Source organism: Fistularia commersonii, chromosome 26 (assembly GCF_037954325.1).
Source record: "Fistularia commersonii isolate RoL2024-O1a breed Wild chromosome 26, RoL_Fcom_v1.0, whole genome shotgun sequence".
NCBI classification, from domain to species: domain Eukaryota; kingdom Metazoa; phylum Chordata; class Actinopteri; order Syngnathiformes; family Fistulariidae; genus Fistularia; species Fistularia commersonii.
Genome location: NC_141309.1, coordinates 9,916,072 through 9,928,405, shown reverse-complemented (window position 1 = coordinate 9,928,405; position 12,334 = coordinate 9,916,072). Strand labels below are relative to the sequence as shown.

General features: G+C 38.1%; 1 protein-coding gene across 1 annotated transcript in view; it reads left to right on the top strand.

The window, feature by feature from the left end:
- Positions 1–12,334, top strand: part of adgrv1 (adhesion G protein-coupled receptor V1) — a 98,520-nt gene that overhangs the window by 4,798 nt on the left and 81,388 nt on the right. Inside the window, exons 2-3 of the mRNA XM_086174148.1 lie at positions 11,016–11,200; positions 11,994–12,143. Of these exons, the coding sequence (XP_086030274.1) occupies positions 11,018–11,200; positions 11,994–12,143 (333 nt within the window). The 5' untranslated portion in view covers positions 11,016–11,017. The remainder of the gene's footprint in view (positions 1–11,015; positions 11,201–11,993; positions 12,144–12,334) is intronic.

Below are 12,334 nucleotides of genomic sequence, written 5' to 3'. Positions count from 1 at the left end.
ACAAGACAAAGAGGCGAAAACAAAACCCCGGTTCTTAAAATTGTGTGCTAGTCAGTGAATTGCAGAGTCCGCTTCTTTTCTAGGGAAAATACACCCCCATTCCAAGTTGTCTCCTTTTTTATGGAACCCTTTTGAAATGCAATTAGCATTTCATCCAGGCCCAACCAGTTACATGCAATGAAGTAATACCCTTTCTAATTTGGCACTATGGTCTGCAACGCTGTGGAGAGCAGTCTTATTTAATCCCCTGGAAGTTCTTTCCTGTCTGCCTCTGTCACTGTGTGTCATACAGGCTAATCAGTCAGCCAATGCTCAAACTGAAAAATGTTCTATATTGCTCAAGCACTAGTTCCCACTCAATTGGAACCACTTTTCTTTTTCTATTATCCCTCCTTTCCACTATATCCCACTAAGTAGGAGGAAAAAAAAAACTTGTTTTTAGTACAAGGGATGAGAGATGCCATTGGCTCAACTTAAGAGCAGCCGACCACGTCTTTGTGGACAATACCTCAGAAAACTCTCCCTCTGTGTTTCTTTTTCACAGTAAAATGCACATGTGATTGGCAGCCTCTTGCCCTTGAAGGAGAAATGCTTGGTTTGAAAAGTAGCCGGTGACAATAGCTGGAAGACTGACCTCATGCATTTTTGTTCTTTAGCTGTGTATTCATTCGTGTTTTCTAGTTCTTCTTATGTGGAAGGGCATAGTTTGGCTGTAGTTCAGCCCAATGCCATTTGAGCCCCCCCCCTCTTTTTTAACTTTGACTAATGGTAGGTTTTCTATTTTTCCCCCACAAAATAAATAGAAATCTGTTTTTTTGGGCAGAGCTCTCCAAAATAAGCCCATTGAGTAACAGAGAGTTTTTGTCAGACTTAATGATGTATGTTTAAGCTCTACTCGCTTATTAAGTTTCTTAATTTCTTCTCCCCAACTTCTCTGTATAGCGAGAACATTCACTGATCTAAAAATATCGGAGGGAGAAACTACATGTGAAGTGCAATTATGGGCTTCTGAGTTGACCGTGTATAGCAGCCAGGGCTATGCCGCTGGTGGGTGGTTACTGAGGTAAAGCCCAAAAAACACATTGGAGTGGTGGCATTGCGTCGTGTTGAGTGCAGTTTAAATAGAAAACAATCCAATAAACAGAGCAGAGGAGGCACTGTGGTTTTGGTCAAATATATAGCTTGAAACTTATAAATACAAACAGTAATAATACACCATATTAAGGAAAGCATTTTAACACCCATTCATCAACTCAATGTGATGTTTTTCTCCATTAATTTTCCTGTGTTTCATTTTGCCTATTAGGGGTTTAGGGCTTAAATTTACTTTTTTGTGAGAACTGACAAGCCTTTCCATTTTTGATCAAGCAACATTTTTAATATGTACAGATATGTAATCTGCAGTGTAACTCCTAATCCAACCACTGCACATACATTTTAAACACGTTAAATTACAATACCAAATACATTGTGATGTACTGTACTGTATAGGTTTTGTATTCTCTGTCTGCAAATGCGTGTGCAGTTGTGTTCGCATGCCTCTGTCAACCTATGGGAATGAGTGTCTCCTTCTTTGTGTAAATTAGCAATAGCAGTTCATTTTAATTACAGAGCAGTCACTTTTGTGTCCAGACTGACTCCAGCTAACCAACCAGTGATATAAACTTTATGAATGAGATGCCACTCCACGCCTCCCAGTGTTTACAGCCTGCTGTTTTGCAACACTGGTACAAGGAATCTCCCCCTTCCCCACCATGCAATTGGGAATAATTAGGAAACCATAATGAGCAGACAATTGGGGACTCTGTGTGTGTGTGTGTGTGTGTGTGTGTGTGTGTGTGTGTGTGTGTGTGTGTGTGTGTGTGTGTGTGTGTGTGTGTGTGTGTGTGTGTGTGTGTGTGTGTGTGTGTGTGTGTGTGTGTGTGTGTGTGTGTGTGTGTGCGTGCGTGCAAGTACCATAAGTGCCAGATATAGCCACAAACTCCTTACCAAGGGCAATCTCAAGCACAGGGTAGTCTCTAGGAAGGGATGCCAAATAGAAAACCCTTGATTAAGACTTTTATCCCATATATGTCTTCTTCCAAAAACAAAGTAATGCCTTTCTGCTTTAAATCATCAAATATAGAGTGAAATGTTAGTAATATGATTATAGATGTTGACCAATGTAGCTGTTAATTAAACTGATAATTTCAACATACATAGGTATCCCAAGGGTTTGCTCTTTACAAGATCTGCATTGAACAGTGGTAATGCATAATTGATGCATAAGATTACAACACACAGGGTCCTGTTAGGAGAAACCTTAGAGGGATCAGTCCTGAGTGCTAACCTCAGGAACCACCTGCAACCAGACACTCCTCCAGTAACTCTGACAGGGATATCCAATAGATAGTTAATGTGGGAGTACTTATGCGCATGGTGTCCAGTGCAAAATGGTTGTTAACCAGGTCCCAGTCACTTCTAGGTTGTTTTAAGAACAGCTGAAAGGTTGTGTGGTCAACCTGCCCTGGCTGTCAATGTTCCTTGTCATTAGAATTGAATCAGTTTGGTTTGTACTTACAAAAGAAGTCAGAGAGAGATTATTTGAGGAGTGAGGAGGTAATAAGGTATGCTTTACATGCATGGTTATGTGACTGCATGTATTGCTAATGCATTTGTACCATTAATGTGTAGATTGTTTGGGAGTAGGGCAACACGGTGATGCAGTGTTTAGCACTTGAGCCTCACAGCACGAAGGACTGACGAGGGGACCTTTCTGTGTGGAGTTTGCATGTTCTCCCGTGTCTTCGTCGGTTTCCTCCGGGTTCTCCGGTTTCCTCCCACATTCTGAAAACATGCAGTAGGTTGATTAGAAAACATTGGGTCTGAATTGCCCTGATTGAGTGAGTGAGTGAGTGAGTGAGTGAGTGAGTGAGTGAGTGAGTGAGTGAGTGAGTGAGTGAGTGAGTGAGTGAATGTTGTCTGTCTTTGTGTGTGGCCCTGTGATTGACTGGCGACCAGTCCTGGGTGTACCCCACCTCTCGCCCGATGACAGCTGGGATAGCACCCCCCCGCGACCCTGAGTGCAGGATAAGCAGCAGCGGATGGATGGATGGATGGATGGATGGATGGATGGATGGATGGATGGATGGATGGATAGATGGATGGATGGATGGATGGATGGATGGATGGATGTTTGTGAGTATAGCAAACTCCTGTGGCTACTGTAAATACCCTTCACAAGGAAACTTAGTTGTAAAGGTCAATGTCCATTTCTTTACAAATAACATAACATTCTTTTCTTATATCAAACTTAAAAAAAATGTGTCAGATGCCTCATGTCATTTGCTATGGTCATCAAAGTCAAGCTAAGGTTTAACAAGATAGGCCTAGAATTTCGTGACTTTGTACCACATTGCTTGTTAGGTGCTGTAGGAATCAAAATTATTCTGAAAAAGGCCAGCAGTTTTCATACGTAAACATCCTCTCCTATAATGTATCATAATGCACCCTGGGACGAAGGAGGCTGAGTGAGTTAGGCAAGCCTCCAGAGATCCTCGGCAATGTCTTCAGCTGCATTGTTGAGAGCTGTATCACCACAGCGTACGACAGCCCCACTGTGCGTAAACGTCCGAGTCACCAGGACTCCACTGCCCTCTTGACAAACCATCTACTACTGCAGAGTCCAAGATGGAGCTGCCTCCATCCTCAAGGACCACAGCCACCCCGAGCATGTACTGTTGAAACCTCTACCTTTGGCTGTAGGAACAGAAGTATGAAATGTAGAATCTCAAGACTGAAGAACTCTGTCTACCCCAAGGCCGTCAGACTCCTTATTCTCTTATAGGAGTTTACAGTCATGATCTATATCTGAACAATAAGCTGTACTTCACTGTATACATTTCAATTTGTACTTTTTCAATTTGCATACATATTTCTGACATGGCACAACAGTTGTCAAACTTGTCAAAAAGCCATGGACTATCTATTTCCTGTCTGTGTTTGACTGTTTACTTTTTCAATTTTCACTTTTCAATAATTTGTATAATATAATGTATAATATTTGTATTTAATTTGTATAACCACTGCTGACCATGGCACAATAGTAAAAAATAGTCAATAGTGTTATCTACATCAACATTTCTGCAGCATTTAAATGTCCACTGGATTTTTCACATGCTTCCTTTTTACTGTTTTGTTTTCTGTGTACAATTTTGTATTCAATTCATATTTCGATTTTAGTATGTGACATTCACTCTAGACAGCAAAAAAGAATTTCATTGCACAGGGAAACATGTTTCCCTGCTGCACATCTGACAAATATAAACTTTGAATTCTTGAAACCGCCCAGTCAAGCAAAAACCTGCAAGACTTTGATAGAAGCAAAAAGATCAGACCCGGTGTTTTGTATTCAATAGACAGAATAGGTTTTCCCTGGTTCCCTGGCCTATTACCATAATCTCGAAAACCTTACTGTTCCACCCCCCGACCCCAATGTACTAAGCAGTTTATCATATTACACTTTTGTGTCCAATAGTTGTGACTGATCTGTGATTCAAATGAACACTACAGTTTTATCTGTCCGCTACCAATACCCCTTTACAATACATATACTATCTCAAAGACGTCCTGGGTCCTGCTCTTTCAGTAAGTCTGCAAAAAGAAGACTTAAGACTTAAGACTTTTAATCCTGTGTTCCCGAAAATGCTACCTCCTTCTTGATGCTGTTGTTTTTCTTTCTCTAATACTGTTGTTTTGCCTTTTAAATGCAAGCTCTGAAAGGAAAAAATAACTCATGCGTCAAGATGTTACCAAGGGCAACAATAATGACATCTCTTATCAAATGATTGAGCCCCCCCTTACTCTAGCATCTCTCTGTAATTTAGTTTTTACTTTTAATTTTTTTCACATTATCCAAGGTTGACTGACTATAGAGTTGGGGTGGTGGTTTTATTCAAGTGACGAATTACCCTTTTTGACATTTTTAGAACCTTTGGAGTACTTCACTTTGTTCTGTATGAGAGAACTCCCTTAATTCGTGTAATTTGAAAGCCTCTTAAATTACCTCAGACTCTAAACTTTCTTCACTTTATATGCCAAAATACCACAAGATTTTAGTCTTCAGTGATTTTAATGTACGCTGGAATCGTTCCTCTATATCTCTGTATCCAAATATTTTCAGTTATATTAGTATTCTATTATTACACAAGTAGATGTAGACCCCTGGTATTTCACAGGTCATACTTTAGATCTGGTGCTTTCTTACATAAATGACGAATTACTTTGAACATCCTAAAATCTTTTGACTCAACTTCACTGAAACATACAGATAAAGCAAAGATTCTTAAGAACTGCTCTGAATACCTGAAGCTAAGATTCCTTTTCTCATCCGTTCTTGCCCTGAAATGCATGTCCGTTCCTTATTTCTGTCAAGCAAGTCTCAGTTCCTGCCATGGAATTCTTTGGAAAGCATTGGGTCACAAGTTCTAACCGCAGTCTTTGACATTTTTGACTCCAACACTCCCCTTGATTTAAATACAATAGTTCTATTCCCTGGCTCAATGACAGCAACAGAGATATGTGATTTTCTGTAAATCAGAAAATGAAAAGACATTGGAATAGATAAGAGAAAAGATTCCGAAGGAGCTCTCAAAAGCCTCTTCTTGATCTTACCAGAAAAATGCAAGAACTGAGAAATGTACTTATTTTTTTCTGTTATTGGCTCTGTATCAGCCCTCTTCCCGTAAGACCCGGTCATACCCAATAAGCCATAAAGTCTCATGTCCAAGATCACTGCTATGCAAATCTCTCTTAACCCCTGATTAAGCTTAACTTTTTTGGAGAACCTCCTGCTAACATGCTGTAGTTTTCATTATTGAGCATTTTCATTGTATTATCTTTTGGGAAAAACACGAAAAGTTCCATCTAGACGTCAGATATCACCCTTTCTTTTTTTTTTTTTTTTTCAACAGTTAACAGTCATCTGGCTCGGCCCTGTCAATTTTTATCACACATTAGTATGATAGTACCTTTTTGATTTTCCAAGTGTATAACTGGATTGTGTTTAATTGTGGACCTTTTCAGTTCGATAATATGAACTTTAGATAGTTCCTAGTTTTAGCCATGTGTGTAATTTGACCGTTTTGTTAAAAGATTTTCAGTCATGTGCTTATACAGTTTTTAATGTGTTCCTTGTCTCACCAGCGTTTGCATCGTGTGTTCATACCTTCACCTTTACCTTGTCAGTTAGTTCTCATCAGGATTGCCAGTTCCTGGTGTATCTACCAAGTTGATCCCTTAAATGGTTTCATGTTTGCACTTGCATTGTCTGATTTGTTGAGTTTGTATTCTAGTTATGTTTATGTTTGAATATTTGTCCAATCTTTTGACCAGTCAGTTGTATTTATATTCATTGTCATTTGAATTAATTTGTGATATCCTTTTAGCCCCTTTTCTTATAATTAGTTGAAGTAATTCATCTGATTCATCTAAGTTAAATTTTTCTCATCCAAGATTTTCCAGGAGTTTCTTTGGAATTCATTTTTCTTGAATTATAAACCCATTTCGAAAAAAATTCTGTCAGGTTTCTGTGCCATTACACAGAAACAGTAGCTTGTAAAGTTAACAATAAAGTACTACTAAATAAAGATTCTGGTAACTGCATTTTTGAAATCATCCTTCATATCAACTTCTACTTTGATACAGTTTATCATGTGATTTTATTTATTTTTACTGCTTTGAGAACTTTGTCTGTATCACAGGTCTGAGTCTTGAGAGTTATCATTTGAACTCAACAAGCACAAGCAGTGGTTGTTTCTTCTGTTGTCATTATAATCGTCTCTTCTTTTTACATCACTATTGGTGTTCCGAGGAATCAGTTCTTCATTCACTATCATTTTTTTTCCATGCTTTCCGTTTTTCCTTGCACTTCCTGCAAGCATGATATCGTGTACCATTGCTGATGTTATATTTCTATATCCCCTTCAAATCGGTCAACATGTCTGCTTTCTTGTCATGAGAAATGCTTTATGTAATTGCATTTTTCTGTGAAATAATTTCGGTTTTGAATTTTGAAAGTTCTCTATGTTGTGGATTGAGCCAGACAACAGTCTCCTGTCTTCAATCTATCTTCAGTCTCTACTTAAAGTTTAACAGAAGTGTCTCTTCTATCCATCCAGGTCTCTCAAAATTTTTTGAATTTTACTATAAAGCCTACCTTAGCATGTTTAAGGTTTTTCCTTTCTTTTTCAGTATTTTTGTTATATTAACAATAATCTAGTTTATACCAAAGCACAGCCAATGATCTTTAAGTAGGTGTTTTTATAATGATTCCTCACAAAGTACAGCCTTGTCATCTAAGCACTTCAGAAACAGCCTACCAAAGCTTTTCAGGCAAGCTGATTAGGTTTCATCTTTTAAACCACAATCAAGACGATTTTTTTATTTGTTTATTGAAATTATTCCTCAACTGTATGGTATTTTCTTATGATGGTTTACTGTATGATTGAGTATTCCTTATCTGCCACAGTTATTTTTGTGTGCATGATGCTTGTCAAATATTGTCTATTATTATTGATTCTCATTTTCTTGGTTTATCCTGTGGAACTGAAAATACTGTAACTTTATTAAATTGATAAAATGATAGTTGTTCATGTATTTCTTGGTTAATTAATTATTGTGCATCATAAAAGCAAAGACTCACCATTTCAGAATGTCAATTATAATATATCCTGAATAGAGTTTCATTGATTGTGCTTCTGTCAGGGCTTTAATGCTGAGACCAAGGCTTCTCCCTTCACAAAAATATTCTTTTCCAAAGGATATTTGTGTTTGTCAGTCCATAAGTGATAAAGATAGTAATTCAAATGAATGATTTGAATTTTGAATGCTCACGGCATCTGTGGCAGATCTTTTAAATAAAGCCATTTGTCTACGCACACATGCATGTGTGCATTTATGAAATTGAGTCCTGAATACTTTCGTAAGCTTCTTTAGGCGTCTCTCCATGGGCTCTGACTCACAGCCTTATCAATGTCAAAGATCTGCGCCAGACTCTCCATGCAGCTTTTGCTGTGACTGACATATCCTTGGTCCCCCTGTAACCCCCGGTGTCAGCTTTGGCACCACACATGATGCCGGCAAAACTATTCTGTCACTAATATAACTGACTTTTACCATCAACAAAGCATCTGCTTTCTATTGGTCCCAGTGAAGGGTGGATAGCATCAGGGTCAATGACTTTGAAATGGGCCACCATTCTGTTTTGAAATTGGTTGAAGAGGTCAGGGTAAAATCGTATTGACTTGCAGGAATCAAGACTTTTTGTCCTTAAAATCATGAACAGAGCTCTTACAAGAGCCAAGGTTAAATGAATACTGATTGTTCATTGCTTGATTTGAAATTAGTGGTTATTTATAGAGAAAAGTTTCAAGTGGTGGACTTTGATTGTGACGTTGCCAGACCAAACTGACATTAAGAATTGATTTCAGTTCACGTCCAGGTGATCTTAACAACCACAGACTCCTCTGAACCCAGTTAGTGAGGACCACAACTAACAGAGGTCATGGAACATTTGATTAAATGCTGGAAGTTGGAAAATGTTACCAACTACATGCGGCTTTTGTCTTCGTGAAAGCCTTCTCAGGGTTAATCATTTCGAGTAAAGGCACCCACCAGGTTGTTCATTCTACAGGCGTTGGCTTGTACAAAAATTCCTCATTGGCTTTGCCATTCCCATTTCTCACAATTGGCAAGGACTTTTAATTTACGAAACATCAGACTGGAGAGTTTTTTTTTGCCTTAATTGGTTTAGAATGTGAAAAAAGCATGAAGAGGGAAAGATTTGTATAATAAAGTAAAGCATCAGTCTAGCCATCTAAGTGGTTTAAATGCCAGGGTTGTGATGTTCAGCTAGACCAAAAAATGTGACTATAAGTTGGACAAGTATTAGTTTGATATGTTTTACTTTCGTTGGTTTTCTTTAGTATTAGTATACTTGGAATATTTTCGATAACAATGATAAAGACAGACATAGAACATAGAGTTTTCATTTAACATTTTTTACAATTTTGGTTTCTGATCAGTTCTTCGACATTGTTCTGTATACATTTTGTTTGATATAGTTTTTGAGCTTTGTTATTTATTGCAATCTAGGAGGTCATATTGCATTATTGTATTTAAACATCCGAAATTTACATGTTACTATGTTAATTGAGGATCAAGCTACTATTGCTATTCACTCATTCTCATTTAGAGAGAAAGGAAGTTTCCCAGCCGAGTAAAGGGAGCAGAGTAATTACCAGGATGTTTAGCCCCTTACTCTTTTTGTCTATCAACTCACACACCTCTTCCCCCTTGGCCTCAACTCTCTGTTCCCCACTGTCCAACATCACCACCCACCAGCTCTAAATCCTTTTTTAATGGATTTCCCAGGAACCTTCACACAAGGTGGGTGTATGCCATTCATGTACATGCATACATCCGCAAGCCAGAGCACAAAAATCATCACCCTTACACACGAAACATCCCCTACCATAATATGTATGCATTGATTCCAATTTAATCAGATAATTGGAAATACAGATTTAGTTTTATGTCCTTCTGTCTAAATTAATTACGTGGTGATTGCTATTAAACAAAATACTAAGGAAGTCAGATTAATTCAACAGCAATGGGAAAACATTTATTTTCAGTGTCAAACGGAGCAAAAGAATTCGGTTTGTGAAAAAGGCGGCAAACAGCTTTACTTCAATCACAGTTTCTGATGTTACTTTTTCAGCCTTGTAATGCCGATTTCTTTCTTTTTTTTTTCCCAAGGTCCTTATGTTTTTATACCTCTAGCAAGACCTTGATGTGCAATCATGAATGGGGTGGTGAAAGGCGGTAGAGAGGTTAAACACAGTGGCCACAATTTAGTATTCAACTGACTCCACCCCTCTTGTCATGCTGTGTTGTTTTGTTAACCATGACAACTGCCTCAGCTACTCCATCCAGCCTTAAGATTATTCTGGGTGAGAGATTTGAGCAGAAGAAGAGAGGATGTTTGGATTTGGAGTGCAGAGGGTAGTAGAGGAGGAAAGCTAAGTCATGAGGATAATTAGAGGAGGCAAGGAAAGTAATTAGGAAAAAGGAGGAACTCTGCCAGTACACAATTGCTAATAAATGTCATGAGTGATCGCATTAAATTTATATTACACTGGTGTGTTGAAATCATTTTGAAAGTGAACAAGTCTACAACATTTTTTTATTTGGTTTGTTTTCTGTATCTGACATCCAATTACAACATTTGTACTAGAAATGTGCATAGGGAATTTTGTCTTTTAAGTCTAGTTGTGTTGCCTCTGAAAGTTATCGCAGCTAATTCATGTCTGAATCTATTGTGTAAAGCTCGCTCTTGCAAACAGGAGCAGCTCAACAAATAGCCTACCTCCATTTTTTCTTGATGACTGGGAGATGTGGTTTATTTCCTGCTCACCCAAAGTCTCATTGTCTGATGATACTGTCTTCAGAGTCCAAAGCCTTGCATGCTTGGGGAAAAAGATGAAGCAATTTACGTTACAGAATATATCTCCTGAGTCACTGTGATGTTATGACGATTCCTCCACATAGAAAACAATTTACTCATTGTGCTGATATCATTAAGAAAAAGAACACAAACAGTAAAATAATGATCCCCAGCTTAGCAGGGCAACAGATGTAAAAATAACTGCCATTTCAAATTACTTCCTTCATTCATCAGCCATAACACTTTTGTCGTTTTTAATCAGTTTCAGAAAGGCATTTATTGATACAAATGGAATAGACATAAACCCCAATAATCCGTAAAGTGTAATTTATCTATCCGGACTCACATCCAGTGGTCGGCTCAGGTTCTTGGTCTTTGTAGAGTTTTTTTTTACTGTGCTTTGGCTAAACAGACATTGAAGTTTACCAACTATATCATATTTTGTCTGTCCAAAAAGCCTTAGTGATTTCCATATAGTCTGTCCCTCATACTGGATACTTCTTAACTTTTTCTTTTTTACCTCTTTCTGTAGGAATGCTCACTGTCCTCATAGCTGGGTTGATTTTGGCTCTGTCCACCCCTGGCACTGCGTCTGAGCGAGCCTCGCTGCAGTTTCTTGGACAGACCGACTTTGTCGTCAATGAGAGCAGCACAGCTGTAGTCCGACTTGTCATTGGGAGAATAGGAGACCCAGTAAATGTGACTGCTCTGGTTCTGGTAGGTAACAGGACAAGCTTAACTATAACTGTGTTTCCATGTCTTACTATCTTTATCTTCACCTGAAACTGAGCAGCCTCTCTCTAATGCTTTTGATTTACCTTTTCCACATTTAGGTATTTAGTCTCAGTTTCATCACACTTATATGTTATGTGTCATAAATGTACAATAAACTTAATTGAGCTCTTCAAACAATACCGCACACCATATAAAGTCTATTTTACTTGTAAACATTTACTGAACATATTCATCTTAGTTAAATAGAACTGACCAGCCTTTTTACTGGTACAGAGTTTATCAATATGATGAAGAGTTTAAGCCATGATTTGAATATTCTGATTGATTAGAGGGCTCAGAATAATAACTAAATACATACTGACTGGACGAGCTAAAGAAAAAAATGCATTGGGCATACAATCATTTTACTGTCAGGTTTTATTTATTCTGTGCCAAACTTATCTGAAGTTATATAACCGGCAGTATTCATTTGGCGCAATACCTTAACTTGCTAGACAAGAAATACAGTATTCCTTTTTCCTCACAAGATTTGCTAGCCACGCCAGTAGAAAGCTGTTAAGTTGGTGTCTTATTGCTCTTTTCTAGTTATTTGGGCTTTCAAGTAATACTCAAATGAAGCAAGTTTATTGCGTACTACCGGTATATAAGCAGTTGTCATACAAATCAAATGCTCATTCTGCTGTAAAGGTTTGAAAAAAATGTTGCTTGTCCAACCATCACCCCTGTTTCTCATCTGTCTAAAAAGATGCAGCTAACCTGGTATTTCTTCCTCCAGCTGGAAGGAGCCGACACTGGAGACTTTGAAGCTATTAATGCTGCAGCCTTTCTGCTGTCCACTGAATCTAGTAAGACCATATTCATTGCTGTAAAGGATGATGACTTGCCAGAAGCTGATGAGACATTTACCTTCAACCTCACAATACAGGTAAAAGACCATAGTTCTCCATATTTGCATCTATAGCAATAATAGATTTGTAGATTTACAGTTCTTTCAGAAGTTTTTTGGAAAGATTTCCTGCATAATGAAACCACACAAATTGGTGATATGCCATTGTAAATCTAGCAGACATGATTCCAGAGGTGATGCCTCACCCAAAACACAAAGACACAGGAGGT